Raw genomic sequence first — 23,443 nt, 5'->3', positions numbered from 1 at the left:
ACTTAACTACTGTACACAAGGAAATGTCTATAATTCTCTTCAATGCAAACTATGAGCTCATTTTATTAATAACCACAATGATGGAAACATCAATAGTTATCATTTGTATGCCTTGTACTAAGTGCTCTACAGACATTATTTCACTTAATTTTACAAATTGGGGTAGTAGTTATTATTGTTATACCCATTTAACAAATGATCGAGCATTGGAAAAGTCAATTTCCTCGCATTCCCACAGTGACACTAATAAGTGTCAGATTTCAGGCCCAATCTCAAGTTTGATTTTCTCTAAAGCCTTTGCAATGAATCAGAAAGATATACTGGCTCCTTTGAAGATCAGACTGCCATGGTCTGTTGGCACTGACATGTTCCTATGCATGCCCACAATGCACAGAGCCCCTTCTTACTTTGTTCCATTACCATCCTGCTGCCTTGACCACAGCCAACTAACTGGGTCCAGGGCCAGCACATGAGTCATACAGTTCTTTATGAACCATCTTCATTAGGCAAGAGTTCTGCCCAATGGGAGCACCCATGTCCAGGTCGTAGAGATCAAATCCTTTTAGGCAGTCCAAAGCAAGACAACCAGAGAGAATGCAATGGACCAGCAGGGGGCCAGAAGCAGAGAGAACACAAAGAGGAATGGCCCTGGGTAGAAGCCATGAGCAGATGAGTCTATGAGGAAGCAGAATCTGTGTGCAAGAGGGTAGGGAACAGAGAAGTCAGCTGCCAGGAAGAGGGAGAAGGGGGCAGAAGGAGGCACCAAACCCAGGTTGCATCCTGAAAACTGTTCTGCATATCACTTGCTCTGATCCTCCATTTCCTGTTTGCCCTCACATTGCAAATCAGATCCTTATTAGCTGAGGCAGTTAGGAGTGTCTATAAGTTGCCTCCTAGTTAGCCCAAAGACACCACATGTGCCAGCATGAAAACCTCACACAGACATCTGCAGGGGTCATATTTCTACCTAATCACTCTTTAGTGCCATGACCTTGTTTGACCTATGTGAATCTCAACATCCCCATCAGTAAAATGAGCTGTGTGTGAAGATTAAACAAGACACAGCAGGTGAAGTCCAAGGCCCAGCACATAGACACATCCTCATTATACATCAGCTGCTAGATGCAGTTGAGTCATCCTGACTCATGATGACCCTTCACACAATAGAACCAAACACTGTCCATTCTTGGGTCATCCTCATGATTGGTTGTGGATCAGACTGTTGTGATCCATAGGGTTTTAACTGGCTGATATTCACACTAAAGGAGCTCTGGTGGCATGGTGGTTAAAGCATTTGGCTGCTAATCAAGAGGTCAGTAGTTCAACCCCACCAGCTGCTCCGTAGGGGAAAGATGAGACAATCTGCTTCTGTAAAGATTTAAAGCCTTGGAAACCCTATAGGGCAGTTCTACTCTGTCCTGTAGGGTTGCTTTGTGTCAGAAGTGACTTGATGGCAGTGGGTTTGGTTTGTTTTAGGATGTTCAAAGTAGATCTACAGGCCTTTCTTTCTAGACCGTCTTAGTCTGGAAGCTCTGCTAACTTGTTCAGCATCATAGGAACACACAAGCCTCTACTGACAGATGGGTGCATGTGAGATGCACAGGCTGGGAATTAAATCTGGATCTCCCACATGGAAGGTAACCAACACTGCCTCCATTCACTGTTGTTAGAGTTATTAAATGCCTAGCCCCCTCTTAGATCTGCAGCAAGAAGATCCAGAGCTGCTAATACTCCAAGATGTGACCATACAGCACCCACACATGTCTTAGGCTGCACAAAGTGAATGAAAGAGGAAATAGCAGGTGGGCATTCCCTTTTGGGTGAGAATCACCAAGGGAGGGAGAGGGACCCTCTAAATACCATTTTCTTTCCCTTGTGGGGTCATGGGATATAGTTGATTCCACTGGTCAAAACTGGAAGATGGAAACAAAATAGCTGGCGAGGGAAAGAGAGTTCTTAACTCTTCCCTTGTGGCCTTGAGAATTCCATTCTTCCAGAACCTTTATGCTGCTTCCCTCACAACACACAAATGCTCCACACCCAAGACGTTAGAGTGAATCAGCAGATTCCAGCTTAGCATCAGGGCCATGGCTAGGCCCCAGGTGCCCACTGACACGTTCCATGTAATTCAAGATTCCAGACAGGATGCAGCAGGCTCGTGGGATCTGGAATCCTGCCGCAAGCCAGATGTCAGGACTAGGTGTGCTATGCTGGCTAAAGAAACCATGAAGAGGCCTTCCTCTGCGCAATGTTAGATTGGAGGAGGTGGGGCCTGCAAACAGGAGTCACTAGTAATTAAGTTCCATCACCATCTGTCAGTTTGTTGCACATGTGTTTGCTTGCATGTTGCTATGAGGCTGGAAGCTATGTCACTAGTGTTTCAAATACCTGTAGGGTCACTCATGATGGACAGATTTCAGTGAAGCTTGTAGACTAAGACAAGCTAGAAAGAAAGATCTGGGAATCTACTTCTGGAAATTAACCAATGGAAATGTTAATTGATAATACAGAACATTGCCTGAACCACTGGCTTTAGAGACATCATCAAGAGAAACCCATCTCTGGAGGAAGACACTGTATTTGCTGAGGTAGGGGAACCATGAGGGTATGGGAGACCCTCAGTGGGTTGGACTGGCACAAAAGCTGCAACAATGGATTCAAACATGCTGGTGATGACACAGGAGGATAACACAGAAGTGGCTGTGTTTTGTTTTGTTTCACATAAGTTGCAGTCAACTCCAGTACAACCATCTACTAATTAAGGTAGATCAGAGAAAGGGGAAGTAGTGTTAGCTACTATGACCCCACTATGTGCCTGATACAATACTCAAACTCACTTCCATCGAGTTGATTCCAACTCATAGTGACACCAGTTGGATTTCAAAGGCTGTAAATCTTTATGGAAGCAGACTGCCTCATCTTTCTTCTGCAGAGTGGCTGGTGGGCTTGAGCCACATACCTTTTGGTTAGCAGCCAAATGGCTCACCCACTACAACACCAGAGCTCCCTGAGATAATACTAGACCTTGAGATATAGCACTGACAAAGGTAGACAAAATACAGCCCAGGTTTGCATCTTCTGTGAAATATTATAAATATTCCCAGACCATGTTGTTTTTGTTAGGTGACATTGAGTCGGTTCCAACTCATAGTGACTCTATGTACAACAGTACAAAATACGACCCGGCACTGCACCATCTTTATAATCCTTGCTATTGTTGAGCCCACTATTGCAGCCACTGTGTCAATCCATCTCATTGAGGTTCTTCCCCTTTCTGTCTGACCCTCCACCTTACCAAACATGATATCCTTCTCCAGGGACCAGCCCCTTCTGACAACATGACCAAAGTAGATGAGAGGAAGTCTGGCCATTCTCGGTTCCAAGGAACATTCCAGCTTCATTCTTCCAGCCCAGATTTGTTTGTTCTTCTGTCAGCCCATGATATTTTCAGTGTTTTTGGCCAAGACCACAATCCAAAGGCATCAATTCTTCTTCAGCCTTCCTTATTCCTGTGTCTACATGCATATGAGGCAATTGAAAATTCCATGGCTTGGGTTAGGTGCATCTAAGTCTTCAAAATGACATCTTTGCTCTTCAACATTTTAAATAGGTATTTCTCAGCAGGTTTGTCCAGTGCAATATGAGATCTGATCTCCTGACTGCTGCTTCCATGAGTGTTGATTGTGGATCTAAGTAAAAGGAAATCTTTGACAACTTCAATCTTTTTTCCATTCATCACAATGATGCTTATTGGTCCAGTTGTGAAGATTTTTGTCTTTTTTATGTTGAGGTGTAATTCATACTGAAGATTGTTTACTTTCATCTTCTCAGTAAGTGCTTCAAGTCCTCTTCACTGTCAGCAAGCAAGGTGTGTAATCTGCATATCACAGGTTGTTAATGAGTCTTCCTCCAATCTTGATGTTGCATTCTTCTTCATATAGCCCAGCTCCGCAGATTTTTTGCTCAGCATACAGATTGAATAAATATGGTGAAAGGATACAGCCCTGAATCACACCCTTCCTGATTTTAAACCATTGCACTATTCCTTTGTTCTGTTTGAACGACTGACTGCCTCTTGGTCTATGTGCAGGTTCCTCATGAGCACAATTAAGTTTTGTGGAATTCCTATCCTCCACAATGTTATCCATAATTTGTTAAGATTCATACAGTCGAATGACTTTGCAAACTCAATAAAACACAGGTAAACATATTTCTAGTATTCTTTGCTTTTAGCTAAGATCCATCTGACATCAGCAACAATACCCCTCATTCTATGTCTTCTGGAACCAGCTTACATTTTTGGCAGTTCCCTGTCAATATACTTCTACAAATGTTTTTTAATTAATCTTCAGCAAAACTTTACTTGCATGTGATATTAATGGCATTGTTCAATAATTTCCACATTCTGTTGGATCACCTTCCTTCGGAATGGGCACAAATATCAATCTCTTCCAGTCGGTTGGCCAGGTAGTTGTCTTCTAAATTTCCTGGCTTAAATAGGCAAGGGCCTCCAGCACTGCATCCATTTGCTGAAACATGTCAATGGGTATTCCCTCAATTCCTGAAGTGTTGTTTTTCACCAATTCCTTCAGTGCAGCTTTGAATTTTTCCTTCATTATCATTGGTTCTTGATCATATGCTACCTCCTAAAACGGTCCAGTGTCATCCAATTCTTTTTGGTACAGTGACCTAACAAAAACAACATGGTCTGGGAATATTTATAATATTTCACAGAAGATGCAAACCTGGGTTGTATTTTGTCTACCTTTGTCAATGCTGTATCTCAAGGTCTAGTATTATCTCAAGGAGCTCTGGTGTTGTAGTGGGTGAGCCATTTGGCTGCTAACCAAAAGGTCTGTGGCTCAAGCCCACCAGCCACTCTGCAGAAGAAAGATGAGGCAGTCTGCTTCCATAAAGATTTACAGCCTTTGAAATCCAACTGGTGTTGCTATGAGTTGGACAAACCCAAGACTCTTCTTTTGATGCTTCCTGCATTGTTCAAATTTTTTCCCATAGAATCCTTCAATTTTGCAATTCAAGGTTTGAATTTTTTCAATTCTTTCAGCTTGAGAAATGCTGAGCATATTCTTCCTTTCTGGTTTTCTAATTCCAGGTCTTTACACACTTCGTTATAATACTTTACTTTGTCTTCTCTAGCAGACCTTTAAAGTCTTCTGTTAAGCTTTTATTTCATCATGTCTTCCTTTTGCTTTAGCTACTCTCCTTTAAAGAACAAGTTTCAGAGTTTCCTCTGACATCCATTTTGGTCTTTCTTTCCATTCCTGTCTTTTAAATGATTGTTTGTTTTCTTCATGTGTGATGCTCTTGATCTAAACCAAAACCAAACTCACTGCCATCAAGTTGGATCTGACTCATAGCAACCCCTCCTTGGGTTTCTGAGGCAGAATCACTACAGAAATAGGTTGCCTAATCTTCCTTCCCAGGAGTGCCTGGTAGGTTTGAACCGCCAACCTTCTGGTTAGCAGTCCTTAGTTAGTGCCTTAGGCACTAAGCCACTATCCCATAGTTCATCTGGTCTTTAGTCACTGGTGCTCAGTGCATTAATTTTATTATTTAGATGGTGTCTAATTTGGGTGGGACATATTCAAGGTCATATTTTGGCTCTCGTGGAGAGTTTTAATTTTCTTCAGCTTCACCTTTAACTTGCCTATGAGCAACTGATGGTCTGTTCCACAGTCAGCTCCTGCCCTTGTTTGGACTGATGATATTGAGTTTCTCCATCATCTCTTTCCACAGATAAAATTGATTTGATTTCTGTGTATTTCATTGGTGAGGTCCAATACATTGTAGACTTTTATGTTGTTGAAATAGGTATTTGCAGTGAGTAAGTTGTTAGTCTGCAAAATTCTATCATGTGCTGTTATACTACCACTGACGCCATTGTACTTCAGGATAGATCTTGAACTGTTCTTTTCAATGGTGAATGCAGCATCATTCCTCTTCAATTTGTCATTCCCAGCAAAGTACACCATATGATTGATTCAAAATGTCCACTACCACTCCATTTCAGGTCACTAATGCCTAGGATATCGACCTTTACGCATTCCATTTCATTTTTCACAATTTCACATTTTCATAGATTCATCCTTCATGTGTTCCATGTTCCAATTATTAATCTTTGCAGCTGTTTCTTCCCATTTTGAGTACCATATCAGCAAATGAAGGTCCAGAAAGATTTACTCCGTCTATGTCATTAAGATTGACTCTACTTTGAGGAGGCAGCTCTTTCCCAGTTGTACTTTGAGTGCTTTTCAATATGAGGGGCTCATCTCCTAGACCATAGGGATGTAAAAATTAAAAAATAGCTAACATTTATGGAGTGCCTTATACATATTATTTCATTTATGTCCCCCCAAAATCTTCTGTCATAGATATTATTATTTTAGGCCTATTTTATGGTGAGAAAAACTGAGTCCACCCCAAGGTCAAATGACTAGTAAATGATGGAGGCACCATTAGAACCGAGGCAGTTTTAAGTTCAAATCTCTGTGCTGCCTCTGGTCTCTATGTTTTCTGAGCTCACTGCAGTGACTGTGGCACTTGGTCATCTCTCTATGGGCATATTTATTGTATCCCCTCAACCAAGCTGTAAGCCCTTGTGTCTTGGACCATGGCTTAAATGGGCCCATGTACTCCCTAGAGTTCTGGATGTCTGGACACTCAATAAATATTTGTTGGTTGATTGCATTTATAGAGGTTTTATTGTTACTCCTAGGTGCCTTCAAGTTGGATCCAACTCATAGTGACTGTGGTAGTTAAGGTTGTTGCCAACTTGGCTGGACCTGGTTGAGTGGTCGGGCACCTAGATGTAGTATTCCCCATGGTGAGATTGGCAATTAATTCCATGGTGGAATCTCCTGGAGCAGCTGAGTAGCTGCTTTAGGGATGTGGTCTGTGTCCATTATATAAGAAGCAGCTTTGAGGAGGGTCTCCAGCTTTTTGGCACCCTTGAACCCTGCACATAGCCAAGTTGTTGTTCAGCAGCCTGCTATGCCCTGCTCATCTTGGGACTTCTCCTGGACTTGAATTAGTGGCCTGCCATGTTGTTTGGTAACATTAGGACTGTGCCTTTTTACTTGTTGACCTTGGGTTTGTCAGCCTCAGCAGCCAGCAGCTGTCTGAGTGAAGAAAAACTTCCAGCTTCAGTGGTCAGGAGCAGGAGGCAGAGCTGAAGCTCAAGGTTGAGGGGCTTTCATCCAGCCCCTAGACCTGGCACTTTGAACTCGGACTTAAAGCCTCCAAACTGCAAGAAAATAAATTCTTGTTTGTTCAAACCACCCATTTGTGGTCTATTCCTGTCAGAGCGGCACTAGGTAACCAAGACAGTGACCTTACCTACAACAGAACAAAATACTGCTGGGTCCTGCACCATCCTCATAATTGTTACTATGCTTGAGCCCATTGTTGCAGTCATCTCATTAGGGGTCTTCCCTTTTTTCACTGATTCTCTATTTTTACCAAAGAAGCTCTGTGGTGTAGTGGTTAAAACATTTGATTTCTAACCAAAAGGTTGGTGGTTTAAACCCATCAGCTACTCCATGGTAGAAAGATAAGGCAATCTGGCTCTGTGAAGATTTACAGCCTTGGAGACCATATGGGGCAGTTCTACTTTATTGTATAGGGTCACTATGAGTTCGAATTGACTTGATGGCAGTGGGTTTTTCTACTTTACCAAGGATAATATCCTTCTCCTTCTGACAACAGGACCGAAATACGAGAGGCAAAGTCTTGCCATCCTTGCTGCTAAGGAGCATTCCAGCTGTACTTCATCCAAGACAGATTTAGGATATGTATAAATCTCCAAGTCCCCTCAAAATGTTATATTTCCAGATCAAGTCTCAGATTTAGCTATTATAATATCACATAAGAGGGAAAAAAAGAGGTTCCTAGGCACAATTTTGTTAATTTACAACATTGTAAAGAACTTGATCATTTAAAAATTAACCACATCACGTAAATCAGATTTTACTGAATGCTGCATCTTACCAAAAAGAAAAAATGCTCTAACTGGAAGTATTTCATGGAATAGATACATCACTATCTCTGCATACACAAACAGACATAGCTGGGAGATATTCAAGTCTGGAAAATCTCACCCCCTCCTCCAACAAGCAAGTAAGTAAATAATATACAAATAATATATGCATACATAAATCATAAGTGACAACAGAGAAACTATAAAAGCAGATAAATTATAATAACATAAATAATAATTATAGAGAAGGGAAGAGAGAAAAGACAGAGACAGAGAAACGGGGGTGGGAGGGAAGGAAGGGAGGAAAGAAAGACAGTTAAGTATAATTACAAAGTAGACAACATGTAAAGTGTGCCTTGGTCACACACATGAGTTGAACTTGGGTTAGCTATTCTTAGAGAGAGAAAAATGTGGTATGGGGAACACAGGTCTATGCTAAGTCATGGTATATGTTCTGTTTCTCCAAATTATGTTGAAATTTTCCACTAACTAGCTGTATGACCTTGGAAAAGTCATTTCATTTCTTTGGGCCTCAACATCTGCATACAATGTAGCTAATAATATGACCCTCACTATTTATAGGGTGTAGTGGTACAGGTTGGAGTCCCTGGGTGATGCAAACAGTAAAGTGCTCAGCCACTAACCAAAAGGTTGGAGACTCAAGTCCACCCAGAGGTGTCTTGGAATAATGTCCTGGTGATAATCAGCCATTGAAAACCTTGTTGAGCACAATTCTGACATACATGAGGTCATCAAAAGTCAGAATTGACTTGACAGCAACTGGTAAAAAGCAGTAGAGTTTAGGGGCCTGGGCTCTGATCATATGACCTCTCTGCTTCTTATGAGTGATGCAATACCAGGTTAGTAAGTTACTTATCTATTTTGGGCCTCAGTTTCCTTATATATAAAATAGGGATCACATTAGGTCTACACAGTAAAGTTGCTGGAAGGATTAAATGAGCTAATTCATGTAAAGCATTTATAACAGTGACGGATCAAGGAGTTTAATGAAATTTAGCTACTGTAATATTACTCAGAATGCAAAAAGAGTGAAAAAATTTCAAGTGCTTCATAAGTGTAAGGTATCATTATGACCTGAACCAAAAAGAAAAACCTATGTCATCGAGTCGATTCTGACCCATGGTGACCTCATGTGTCATAGGGCAGAACTGCCACCTAAGGTTTTCTTGGTTATAATCTTTGGAGACGCAGATCACCAGGCCTTTCTTCCATGGTGCTCCTGGATGGGCTCAAACCACCAAACTTTAGGTTAGTAACCAAAGCCCACTGCCATCGAGTTAATTGCAACTCATAGCCACCCCCATTTGGGTTTCCAAGGTGGTAAATCTTTATGGAAGTAGATTGCCCAGTCTTGCTTCTGTGGAGTAGCTGAGGGGTTTGAACCACCAACCTTCTGGTTAGCAGTCAGATGCCTTAGGCACTGTGCTAGTAGAGCTCCTTATTAGGTCAGTAATGGAGTGCAAACTGTTTGCACCATCCAGTGACCTATCATAGTCTGAAGACGACAGAAATTCTACAAACTCAGCTATGTATCTGCAAGGAGAAAAATAAACTTCTTTTCTGGTTGACATAATCAGTACCAGTTGTCATCAAGTTGACTGACTCATGGCAACTGCATTTGTGTCAGAGTAGAATTGTGTTACACAGGATTTTCAATGGCTGGTTTTTTCAGAAGGAGATCACCAGGACTTTGTTTCCGTATGCCTCTGGATGAACTCAAACTGCCAACCTTTCATTTAGCAGCAAATTTTAACCATTTTCACCACCAGGGCTCCTCTGGATGACACTGGGCACATGCTTTACCACTCCAAGACTAAGCTCCTTGCATTTATTTTGTGATAGCAACTCCACTTCTTAATGAGTTCTCCTGGGTACCACACACTACAATAAAAAAAGAACTCATTTGATCCTCACACCCACACACAAAATCCCATGACACAGAGGCTATTATTATTCCCACATTTCACAGATCAGGAAACTGAGGCTCCAAGAAAACAACAATCAAGGCACAATTAAGGAGAAAGCTGGGCTCCTAAGAATCTAACATTTCTTTAATGTAGAGACTTAAATACTCACCAGATTCTTGAGAGATACAAATATTTCTATTTAAGAGACAATTCCATTTTCATAGCTCCTTTAGAAAATTGTATTCTAATTTTCTAGGTATAAAGAAATGAAGATAATTGTGTCATCTCTGGAGGCCTGTATCAAAAATGACTAAAGTCTGTAGCTAGCTGGGATTTTGGGGGGGCCTTGCCTGCAAAGCACTCCCCCATGGATCAGTACATGCTTCTGCCAGAATGACTGTGTCTGTAGCTCAGAAAAGGAAGCTGGCCCGGCCCAGGCTCCACGTCTGTAGGCTCGCCTCACCCGCAGCCTTAATATCAGTGGTGGGCGTCTGTGCTTTTGCCTGCCTATTACCCAGTCTTCCTCCTAGGAACAACTCTTCAATTTTCCTTTAGAGAACTACTCCCTCATACCTTCCCGTTGCTCGCAGATGGTAGTTTGATTAGAACTGACCACACACACCCAGTTCCCAAAGTTCATATGACATAAGCCTGACTAAACAGCATATTTCATTTTGCCAGCCACAGAGGTTAATGAATGAGCATGTAGCCTATGCCAGACCAAGGACATTTGGTGGACTGACTGAAGAAAAAACCCTTCCTTTCTATTGTGGTTGGGAATCTATCAGGATACATATCTAGAACTTCTGGAGCCCACTTTTCTCACCACTAAAGGAGCATCTCCCTTAGAATGAAGCCAATAGGGATGAAAGTAGAGATAGAGACACAGACACTGGTGAACACCTTGATACATCTACACCTAAGCTCTGGGATTTGTTAGTTATCTGAATCAATAAATTCTCTTTTTTCTCAGGCAAGTTGGACTCGGATTTCTTGAAAAGTCCTAATCAGTAAGTACCCATTGAATACGCAGTTAATTATGCACAGTTATGAATGTCACACTTTGTGTTACAAACTTGGAAAAACCAGACATGGTGCTCGCCCTCAAGAAGCTCAATTTCTTCTAGTGGTTATTGCTGTTGTTAGGTGCCATTGAGTCTGTTCCAACACAACAACCTATGTACAACAGAACAAAACAGTCCTCGTCATGTACCATTCTCAGAACCATTGCTATGTTTGAGCCCATCGTTACAGCCACTGTGCCAATCTCTAGTGGTAGAAACAGTCAAATGAAGAGATACTTATAGTACAGTGAGGTAACTGTTACAATTTGGCATGTATGACAACAATGGACTCAAGCATAGCGATGGTCATGAAGATGATGCAGCTAACAACAACAACAACAATGGAAACACAGAGGAGGGAGCACATTGTCCTACCATGAAGGAGTCCTAGAAGGATTCACAGAGGAGGGATTAAATGGTCAAGGATTTGAAAGATGCTTTCATGCCAAGTCTGGTCTAGAAGGGAGGAGAGATAGTCAGGACCATGACTTATGCAAAGTCACAGAGGTATGAGGAGGTAGGTAATAGTGAGAAGTTGAGAGTATCTGAAATTTAGGGTGAGCTGAAATAACTGCTGTTGCATCCCCTGGGTGCTTATGGAATTTGGCAAAGCCCTAAGACACTACTGAACAGCCAGCAAACACTGAACGGCCCCACATGCAATTTAGGAGGAGGCTGCTACCACCACCTGAGATGATTGAACACAGACATAAAGTGTCTACATATTTTGTGGGGTTCAGTGCAAAACCCAAATGCAATTAAGAAACTTAGGATAGCAATAGCAGAGCATTAAACCAAAAATGGGGTCCTTCTAAGGAGCCCCAGTTGCACAGTGGTTAAAGCATTCAAATGCCAACCAAAAGATCAAAAGGTTCGAAGCCACCAGCTGCTCCATGGGAGATAGATGTGGCAATCTGCTTCTATATAGATTTTTGGAAACTCTATGGGCCAGTTCTACTCTGTCCTATAACCAAAAAACAAAACAAAACCCATTGCCATTGAGTCGATTCCAACTCATAGCAACCCCCTTTGTGTTTCTGAGGTGGTAAATCTTTACAGAAGTAGATTGCCTAGTCTTGCCTCCATGGAGTGGCTGGTGGGTTTGAACCACCAACTTTCTGGTTAGCAGTCAGATGCCTTAGTCACTGTTCTACCAGACCACTCCTTTGTTCTGTACCGTTGTTTTAAGTCAGAGTTGATGACAGTGAGTTTGGTTTCAGGGGTGTCATAGGACAGCATAGGACACATGATCATACAATTGGTCCAGATATAAAAACTAGGGTAAGGCCTGTCTCTGACACATGATGTGGCCTGGAACTAATTCCTACCAATACTTTTTAATTTATTTTTCCAACCAAACTTATTTTATTATGATTCCATGTTCACTAAGCAACTTTTTGATTATCACAGAGCCTGCTGTGCACATCTTGCTGAGTTACAAGAATGTGAGTATTTAGGTCTCCAAGATAGTATTTTTTTCAATAAATTATTTAATGGACATTTCAGTTTTAACATTGGTCTTATTGACTTTGGTTAAAGTAATTCTAATCTGAAAGGAGAGTCACTTTTGGTTTGCTAAGAAGTGAGGATTAGCCACGGTAGTGCCACCAAGTCTTTAATCATTGCAAGGGCCAGCCTCCCACCCTGGCTGATGGGCATAGGGGAAGGTTAGATAAGGTTGAGAATGCAGTCTGAAACATAAGCAGAGATGCACAGATTCTTCTTTCTGCCTTGACAAACTTTCCCTCCCCTTTACCAGCCCCTAAATCTGTCTTGAAGGAGCTCTGGTGGCGTAGTGCCTACAACATGTGACTGCTAACCAGAAGGTTGGTAGTTCAAACCCACCAGCCATTCCATGGAAGGAAGACTGGGCAATCTACTTCTGTTAAGATGTACTGCCACAGAAACACAAAGGGGGTTGCTATAAGTTGGAATTGGTTTGATTGCAGCGAGTTTTTTTTTTTTTTTTTTAACTGGCTCCAAAACACCTGGGGACAACATGGCTGGGCCATTAGGCTTCCAAGTAGTGGGAGGACAGTTTTTCAGAGGACAAAAAGTAAGAGATGGAGATAACCTGGGACTGGAGTCATCTCTTAGGCACACATGAGCTAGAATTTCTCAGGATATATCCAATGATAAAATTGTTAAAAAATAGATGCTTATAGTCTTTTGTCTTTTCCCTCCACCAGAGAGAATTCTGGTTTTTCTTTTTCAATTTCTCTAACTCTTCTTCCACCCTCTAGGGAGATTTCTGTCTTAGCCAGCGAATGCTTGGGTTTTGTGATACAGAACTACCTCAATAGGTTGAGGAAGACAAATTTACCAGTTGGAATGGCATGATGATCTTTCCATAGAAAGGACTAAGACAAATATAAAGAGCCAAAGAAAATAGAGAGAGAAATAAAAGAGATGCCAAGAAGATCCAGTTTTAAAGACATTTGTAGGTAGGAATTGAGAATAAGGTTCTGAGAGATGTGTGAAAGCCATGGAATATGAGAGATATAGAGGACAAGAAGAATGGAAAAACGGAGTATTATAGAATATTGTTGAATGTTATGGTTTGGATTTTGCTTTGGTGAAATGATAATATTTGAGAGATAGCAGTAAAGACTGAAATTGCTTATGATTACCTTTATCTAATGTGCTAGGGATCTGAGTTATATTTGGTTTACACAAGGTGACAGTCCAAAGACAAACAAACAAACAAACCCATTACCATTGAGTAAATTCAAATTAGCAACCCTAAAGGACAGAGTAGAACTTTCCATAGGGTTTCCAAGGCTGTAAATCTTTACAGAAGCAGACTGCTACATCTGTCTCCTGCAGACCAGCTGGGGGGGTTTGAACCACTGACCTTGGTTATAGCTGAGCACTTTACCCACTGCATCACCAGGGATCCTTGAGATGGAAATAGTACTATGTATACACATATACATGCACACTAAATGGTTCCATGGGCAAATAAGTCTGCAATGCGCTATATCCTAACTCTGTCTCTTAGAAATTCACATTAGCAATATTAAAGACTCTGAGAAGTCCTGCAGTAGACAAACCTGTTTAAAACAATTTAATCCAATGCTCCCTAAACTTGTTTTACCATATGTCTCAGAATATATTTTTAATAATGATGCCCTAAGTTCTTCTGTCTTGAGAAATTAGGGAAGGCCTCACAGACAAAGTATAATATTTTAACTGGTATCTCTGGTAGCATAGTACCTAAGGCATTTGACTGCTAACTAGAAGGCTGGTGGTTCAAACCCACCAGCCACTCCTCAGAAGGAAGACTTGGCGATCTACTTCTATAGTGATACCACCTCAAAAAACCATGGAGGGGTCACTATGAGTGGACTTGACTCGACGGCAATGAGTTTGGTTTTTGGTATTTAAAGAATGAAGAAAGCGGAAAGGGCTTTCTGAGTAGCCAGTTCAGTATGTAAAAAGGAATAAGAGTTAATAGATAGATAGATAGATAGATAGATAGATAGATAGATAGATAGAAAGATAAACATAAGTTTCAAGGTTTGTAAGAAGCTCCCTGGGGTTTAAATGTAGGAAGAAAGTATCTGTTACATCTTAATTTATTTTCACGAGGGGAAACTATCCCCACTGTTCTCCACCAGTGCTCTTTAAAGTGACTGTGAGGGTGAGGTAGGCTTTTGGAAGTGGGAGACAGCTCACCTGTTCTGAACCATACTCATGGCCATCCAATCTATAGGATACACATTCTTCCCAATGAGGTCCTTAAACATGATGAATGTCTCCATCAAGAAGTCCTGAAACAGTAAAGCAAAAATACACCAATCATCTTATGTTATAGGGAGTGACTAGAAGTGCCCAGATCTTATTGGGTCTTTGGACATTTTACTTATTATATTCTGGAGAGGGAGAAAAGGAAGAAGCACAGCTTTTCATGAAGTAAATCTATTGGAACCAATAGTAGAAGATGTTAAATGGAAGCTAAAAGTTGGTTACCAGGAGACTGTTTCACAAATATGAGTAGAACGTGAATACAAAATGTGAAAATGCTCTCAAAATAAAGCACTATTAATTCTGTCTTTGGAAGTAAAGAAGTAAATGCATTCATTGCTGTGGCAATTTTAAAATTATCTCCCAAAATATGTATTTGAAAAGGAAATAACCTTCACTATATGAAAGCATCTCAGGTCACTGAGCAAGCAAACTATTATTAAAATGAACATCTAATTAGCAGTACTGTAAATACAGCTAATTCATACATCACACACATGTACATGAGCAGATTAGAGGAAGCACACCTACGGAGCTCTTTCTCTCCTTTGAAGAGTTCAAAGTGGGCCTCAGTCAGCCCCATCAGACTTTGTAATTGACCAAACTTGTTCTCCATCCTTGGAGACCATGAGTTTCAAGGCAACCATAGGCAGCAAAGATCAGCACTACTGTCACTGGGACCCTTCTGGGATGCAGGATAAGAGATCAGAGTACCTGTATCATTTAGGTAAAATGCAAAACCCATAGAAACCCGCTCTGAGTTCTTTCTTTAAATCAGTGGTTTTCAAATTATTTCAATAGCAGAATCCTTTGTTCAAGCCAAATCTTACCTGGAATAGAACATATAAAATAGATAAAATGCAAAGAGCTCTGGCTGAAGTGTCTCTGTGTGTGTGTGTGTATTTATGATAGAGGATAGTAAATCTGGGAGGAATATAATTTGAAAATCACTACTTTAAGCTAAATCGCAGAAATCTGGAAATGGGATTGGTTCCTTTCCAATAATCTTTGCTTCTAGGGAAAATTACCTCGATGCTTTATGTCCCAGTTTCTGCATCAGCAGAATAGGGATGATATCTACTTTGCAGCATTTCTGTGAGGACTAAATGACTAGTGTCTATAAGATGTTCAGAGTTCATGAGTGGTTCAGTGGTAGAATATTTGCCCTCCATGCAGGAGACCCATGTTCGAGTCTCAGCCAGTGCACCTTATGAGCACCCTCACCCATTTGTCAGTGGAATTTCCAGATTAAGATGAACTAGGAAGAAAGGCCTGGAAACCTCCTTCTCAGAATCAGCCAATGAAAACCCTGTGGACCATAATGGTCTGATCCATAACTGACCATGGGGAAGATCATGGGGATGGCACAGAACCAGGCAGTGTTTTGTTCTGTTGTGCGTGAAGCTGCCATGAGTCAGAGGCCAACTTCATAGCAGCTGAGAACAACAACCTAAGTTGCTCAGCACAGAGCCTGGCTCACTGCAAGTGCTCTATACATGCTTGACAATGGTGGTGGTATTATTCTTCATCCTTGATGTCACTTGAGGAAGTGTGGATGTTGTTACTAGCACATCATTTCCCTGTGAGAATGGAGAAGGGCTCTGGCTCACAGATGGAAAATCTGGCTTCTGGATAAGAAGATGTAGATGAAGTAAGGGTTAGAGTAGAGGTTCAAATTCCAGCTCTGCCACATAGTAGCTATGTGGCCTTGAGCAAACAGATTGCAGACCTGTAAAATGAGACCACTGACAGGTGTGTCACACAGTTCTGAAAATTATATAAGAAAATGGATGTTTTTGATAAATAAGAACTGTTTTCCTACCTTCCTCCCCACCTCATTTCCTTTCATAAAGCATCAAAAATTAGGGACCCAGCTTTTCTATGTCCCTGTCCCAAGACCAGGAGAAGCTGAAGGAGTGGTGGGAAACCAAGGTTACTCAGTCTTCTTCTTCTTTTTCTTTCCATTATTTTGTTTTTTAATATTTTATTTGCTATTACTGTTGAGACAATATGCAGTGGAACATACACTAATTCAACAGTTTTTACATGTATAATTCAATTATACTGATTACATCCTCAAGTTGTGCAACCATTCTTACCCTCCTTTTACAAATTGTTCCTCCCTCATTAACATAAACTAAGCCTCCTTTTCATTTATTTTTGCATCTCCCAAAAAACGTTCAATCTCTTGCCAATATACTCCAATGAGGAGACCATCTCACTGCTGAATGGGTGGAGTAGGATATTGGCTAATTAATGATTTCCTTTTGATGGGCTACTCTCTGAGTCTGTTCCAACTCTGGTATCCTTGCTCCTGCCAAGAAGAGTAGAGAGTGAACCCCTGGCAGCAGGACTCCAAAATTTGGCAGTAGGGAGGAGACAGTGAAAATGGAACTAGGTTGACCAGTGGCTGGGTGACCACTCTGAGGGCAAAGGTGCTCTGCTACACCCCAAGGACAGCCTGGGATGGGCTCCATTTTAATGAAATCATCTGCTGTAGAGATATGAACCCACAGGCCATAGGCAACAGTCCTGGAGCAAAGAAGTTCTCAGAGGCTAAGAAGTTCAGGGGCTTCAGAGGCTATCTGCCTCCATCCAATATCCAATATCCAATATCCAATATCCAATATCAATATCCAACTTCTTCTCTTTATTATATTCTACTGTATTCTATTATACTGTAGTCTACTATATGCTATTATATATTTAAAAATAAATATTATGTACATTTTACTGGGCACTTAGTATGTAACATACTCTGTGATCTCATTTAACCCCTTAACAACTGTCATAAATGACATCATCCCCGCTTTACAGAAGGGGAGTTTGAGGCTCAAAAGAGGTTAATTTGCTCATAATCACACAGCTAGCCAGTGACAAATCCTGGTTTAAACTCAGGACTGTGATTCCAAGAATCATGTTCTTAAGTTGTTAATTCATTAACAAATATTTGTTGAGCTGTATCTAGGTTACATTCTTGTTTCTGATATGGACTGAAGACATGTTCTAGAAGTGAGATATATAAGCCTAGATGGGAATGAGAAATGGCACATGAATTGACATGTTTATAAATGTAGACACACACATATGTAAATTCTTGTGGGAAGGGATTAAAGCCCTCCTCGCTTGTCCTGCACTCCTGAGGTCCCAGATTGCACCACATCTCCCTCACACTGCCTTCAGCACCCTGCAGACTCACCACAAGTTCAGAGCTGGTCTGGAAGGTCTCAATATAGGAGGTATAATGCTGGTCACCCATCTGATGTAAGATGGCCGTCATACACGCAACAAAGTGACTCTACAAGAGATAAAGAAAAAATACCATGAAATTGTGGAGAGAGGACTGTGGGATTCATCCTTTTCATTTTCTTGCCTTTGAGCTGGAACATACCTCAACCACCCCAGTGAGCATAGAAAGTTCCCCTCCATCTATCCAGGGATGGAGAATCTCTCTTTACCAGATTGGCACGTGAAAACTTCATCATGAAGAAATGTATATTTATATTGAACTCATCCAAAACTTAATTACTAAAAACTTTCTATGTGCCTAGGACTTTAGAAAGAGCTGCACATATAGAAAGTAAGACCCAATCCATCCCTTCCTCAGGCTCACTGCCAGTTGGGGAAGAAAGATGAGAAACCTTGACCTCCTCGGCTACTGGAGGGGTGGGAAAAAAGCAATGTGCTGTGTATCAGATTTGTCCTACGTCAAGATCCTGAAGAAGGGCTCCTTTCCTGATAAATATTTTTACGTGTCTAAGCACCAGTTGTCTCATGTGTAAAATAGGACTAGTAATCCATTGCATATCCACCCTGTGAGGAGTTTCAAAAAGAGCAAATGGCTTCCATAACACTTTTTTCTCTTTATTTTGGTTATATATATATATAACAAAACCTTTGCCAATTTGACATTTTTCACAATTTAGTGACATTGATTATGTTCATCATGCTGAGTCACCATCATCACTCTCCTTTATCCAAATTATTCCACCACCATTAACAGAGACTCAGTGCCCCCTAACTAACGATTCCCCTTAACCTCTTCCTCCTACCCCTGGTAATTACTAATAATCTCTGATCTCTATGCACTTGTTTATTTCTTGTAAGTGGGATCATGCATTATTTGTTCTATTGTGATTGACTTATTTTACTCAGCACAATGTTTTCAAGATTCATCCTTGTTGTAGCATGTATTAGGACTTCATTTCTCATTATGGCAGAGTAATAATCCCTTGTATATATGCACTGCAGTTTGTTTATCCATTCATTTGTTGATAGACATTTAGGTTGTGTCTATCTTTTGGCTATTGTGAACAGTGCTGCAATGAATATTGGTATACGGATTTTTGTTTGAGTCCTTGCTTTCGCTTATCTTAGGTATGTACCTAGTAGTGGTATTTCTGTGTGAAGCAGTGGTTAAAGCATCCAGCTGCTAATCAAAAGGTTGGCAGTTCAAGCCTTACTAGCTGCTCCATGTGAAAAAGATGGGTCAGTATGCTTTTGTAAAGATTTATAACCTATGGGGCACCTTGGAAACCCTATGGGGCAGTTCCACTCTGTCCTTTAGGGTCACTATGAGTCTGAATCATCTTGACGGCAATATATATATATATATATATATATATATATATATATATATAGTCTTTATGGTAGTTCTATGTTCAACTTTTTGAGGAACTATCACACTGTTTTCTGGCACCTTGAAATTCGTTCATGCTCTGTGAGAAGGGTCAGTTGTTAGATCACTGAATCAAACAGAGATAACCCAGCACCTACCAGGGCTATGGTGAATAAAAAGAATGGGAAATGATGGTCTTTACTCTTCAGAAGTTACAATCTGGTTGGGAAAGCAAGATTAATTTATTTCCAGGAGGAAACAAAATACAAGACCTTTGGTGTGTAACCTAGACCAAGCACAAGAGGAATTCAGACAAGAGGGAAATCAACACAGGACTTAGAGAGAAGGTGGGTCTAGGAGGACCTGTGAGATTAGAGGAGGAAGAACTTTCATGATCCTGAAGACCTCAGCACACCATTTTCTGCTATTTCCCTCCCAGATTCGAGAAGGAAAGTTGGAGGAAGTCTGTATCAGGGTGCTTTTTCTGTGTGTTCTAGTGTCTGCAAGCAGCATCGAGGGAGATCTACTCTGGAAACCCCCATGGTGGTGCAAACTGTTAATAAGCTCAGCTGCTAACCAAAAGGTTGAAGGTTTGAGTCCATCCAAAGGCACCTCAGAAGAAAGGCCTGGTGATTACTTTCCAAAAAAAAAAAAAAGCAGCCTTTGAAAACCCTGTGGAGCACAGTTTTACTCTAACATGCATGGATTGCTATAGTCAGAGATGACTGGATGGCTACTGGTTTCACTCTGGGAACCTAGTAAAGGAAACACTGACCACATTGAACTAGAAGTGAGAAGCCACTTACGACTGTCTCCTGTAGGTTTCCACTGGGGCTGCCATCTTTTTTTTTTTTTTTAATTTTTATTGTGATTTGAGTGAAAGTTTATAGAGCAAATTCATTTTCCATACAGTAGTTCATACACATTTTGTTTCATGACATTGACTGCAATTCCCCACAATGTAACAGCTCTCATCCTACTTCCTCCCCCTAGTTACCTCTTCCCTGTGTCCTTCCCTCCCATGCACTTCTTCCCTTGAATTATCTCCCTGTGCCAACACTGCCCTTCTGTTCCTACCTGATACAAATATTCACCCCATATGCCTTTCTATTGTTTAGGTGGAAGCAACAGGAGTGAGTTCAGTTCCAGACCTGAAGGGTAGCACCAGGCTCTACCAGACCAGCAAAACTGTTCTTTTTCTTTTTTTTTTATGACTTTGAGTTTTATTCCACATTGTTCTCCCACTCTATCCAGGGTCTCCTGCACTGATCCCCCTTCTGAGTGGTTGACAGTGGTAGCTGGGCACCATCTACTTCTTCTGGTCTCATGGTCATATAGGCTGAAGATCATGTGGTCTGCTACTCCTTTTGACTAATTGTTCCATACTTCTTTGGTTTTCTTCATTCTTCTTTTCTCCGGATGAGAAGAGACCCATTGTTGCATCTAGATGGCCACTTTCAAGCTTTTGATACCAGTCACTACTGACAAAAGTAGGATGTAGAACAATGTTTTTGTGTAGTATGTTATGCCAATTGTGCTTGATGTCCCCTGAGACCATGATCCTGAGCCCATACGTCCAACTACTCACTTCCTCAGGGTACCTGGCTGTAGCCAAGAAGCCAGCACAATCCTGTGGGGCTGCCATCTTAAAAAAAGCAAGTTCTATTGTGGCCTAGTCAAGGACAGGCTTGGGAGCAATGGCCTAGCTGGTATAAGGCTCCTACTGCTAACAAGTATAGGACATCATGCATGACCAAGAAGTGGACTTGCAAATATTGTGCTTGAATCAAGAAAATGGATTTGGCATTACAAACTTTTTTTAATGTCTTTGTTAAAAAGGTATAAGCAATATGAAAACATAGATCTTCCCAGATTACAGGTGTACAGTTTAGTTACAGTGATTACGAGAAGAACCTGGATGACCTCATCCAGACTTCTGCATCCTTACACAGGATGCACTGGGTAACCAAATCTTCCTCAACTTCACTTTCCCTAAAATGGATCCCAAAGATCTGGACTCTCATTTGCTTCTAACACCTTTTAAATGAGGGAATTAGGGAGCACATGCTTTTAACAACAATACTGTTAAATATCATTCAGAAGTTCTAGTCGACGACAATAGAGCATTAAACCATGCAGAGGACCCTTTGCTAAGCCCTAGGCCTTGCACAACTGAACAAGTCTTACCCTCTGCCTGCCAGGGCCACCACACTCACACACCATGGATGTTTAGAAAACATGCAAAGCCGGCATGGAATATAAAGCTGGAACTCTCAGGAGCAACAGCCAAAAACACTTTGTCAATGGGGCCTGCAGCCTCTACACTGAGCCAAACCTCCTTATAAAATCCTCTCTCCTATTCAGGCCCTCAAGAGTGGAGATGAGTTTGTAAAATGATATATTCTTTTCAAACCAGAGTACTACAATCCCTGCAGACTTAACAAGGTCCCACTTAAATCAAGAGCTCTTCTTTATTATTGTTCATACCTTAAACCAAGAAATCATGTTTAATTATTATTTATACTTCCGGCCAAGCTGACTGCAAGGAGGAGATATCTGAGAATTTGAGTTGTGTGTGCATGTGTGGACGCGTGTGTTCACTCCTCCATCTCCATCTCTTCTCCCTCTTCCTTAAAAAATTCAGCCGATGGCCACTAGAGGTCTTTTCTTTTCACATAGTAGCTGCTGTGCAGTTTGTTCGGCTTTTTATTTATTCCTACGTGAGCAGACCCACTACACTTCTTGCATATAAACAGTGAAAATTACAATAGAAAGGACTTATTCTTCCTTCTTTTGGAGTAATTCTGCTGCTGGTCAGAGCCTGGCTTGGTTTGCAAGGAACGGGGGGGCATCCTCTGCAGGTAATTCCACTGCTTCCAGGTAAGAGATCTGTGTAAGGTTTTATTTTTTGTCATCGATGAGATGCTAAGGGGAAATGCAATCATCTCTTTGACAATAGTTTACTTTTAAAGCTTTGGCTCAAATGAGTTCTGGAATTGTGAGCTTGTGTGTGTGTGTGTGTGTGTGTGTTAGAAAATCCACCATTGCTAAAACTGCAGGATGCCCCAAATGCATAGATATGGAATGCTTGTTATTTCCAATGGCTTGATTTTAATTTGAAAGGGGGGGGGAGCAAATTATAAACGTCAGAGTTTAAGTTACCTGGCATTACCTTGAAAAGGCTACATTGTCTTAAACCTTGTTGAGAGAAACTTCCATGTTTCATTTTAAAAGAAAAAAAAAAAAAAAATGGGAGGGGGTTCTTGTCCCCATTTAGAGAGAGTGACCATTTTCTGAAAGAAGCTATTCTCTTTTTGTAAGGAGTTGGTCAGTGTGTTATAGTTCAAGGATCAATCAAAATTACTTTCACCAGCTTGTTAATGTCTTAATTCTCACTACCACATAGGAAAAGCCAGCTGGATCCCTTTTAGTTCGATTTGTAGTGCAATGTGACTGAAGTTTGGACAAGTTACCTGCATATGGCTATTAATGAAAAATGACAGTGCTTTACCTCCAACCAGAAGCATCATTTTTTTTCCTAGTATGGTGTCAAGCCCGCTTTGCTATCGAATCTGTCAGAAACCATAGGATATGACTGACTGATATGTGAAATGGACTGAGACACAAGCAGCAGGTTCGCATTCGGAAAAGGCTTCTGTCATTTAAATTTCAAAAACAAAACCCTCTCTGTCACACAACGATCAGAAAAATGGAATAACATGCTTCTCAACCCTTATCCCTTTTTCAGTAGTGCCCTCGAAATGGCAAGACACCTCTCTGCCTCCTGACATCCTCCCTTTTATAAGTTGGAGACCTTACTTCCACATCCACCATGTTTTAAATTTTTAGAAAGAGATACAGGACTTGGTGGTGGGGGTGATGAGCAGAACGTATTTGCCCTAGCAACTGAGATACTCCTGACGCCAACACTGCTCAAACTTTATAGTGTAGCAGTTCAAACTCCCATCCCTGCCAGCAACAAGGAAAAGCCTGAATTTTGAATACTGCCTGGGGTACAGAGGTGTAGAGGGACCCCCTGCAGCCCAGGTTAGTGAGAATCCCCCTCTTCCCATTCCTGGAAGGACAAAAA

The 23,443-nt window shown here is 41.1% G+C and overlaps 1 protein-coding gene across 1 annotated transcript in view; it reads right to left on the bottom strand.

The window, feature by feature from the left end:
• The window catches only part of DOCK2 (dedicator of cytokinesis 2), a 669,066-nt gene that overhangs the window by 135,444 nt on the left and 510,179 nt on the right, over positions 1-23,443 (bottom strand). Inside the window, exons 28-29 of the mRNA XM_007939749.2 lie at positions 17,935-18,033; positions 14,667-14,761 (exon numbers count right to left, since the gene is read on the bottom strand). Of these exons, the coding sequence (XP_007937940.2) occupies positions 14,667-14,761; positions 17,935-18,033 (194 nt within the window). The remainder of the gene's footprint in view (positions 1-14,666; positions 14,762-17,934; positions 18,034-23,443) is intronic.

This window comes from Orycteropus afer, unplaced genomic scaffold (genome assembly GCF_000298275.1).
Source record: "Orycteropus afer afer isolate SDZICR_OR568_19922 unplaced genomic scaffold, OryAfe1.0 scaffold00062, whole genome shotgun sequence".
Classification (NCBI taxonomy): domain Eukaryota; kingdom Metazoa; phylum Chordata; class Mammalia; order Tubulidentata; family Orycteropodidae; genus Orycteropus; species Orycteropus afer.
Note: the sequence above shows the minus strand (reverse complement) of the source record. Positions and strands in the feature narration are given on the sequence as shown.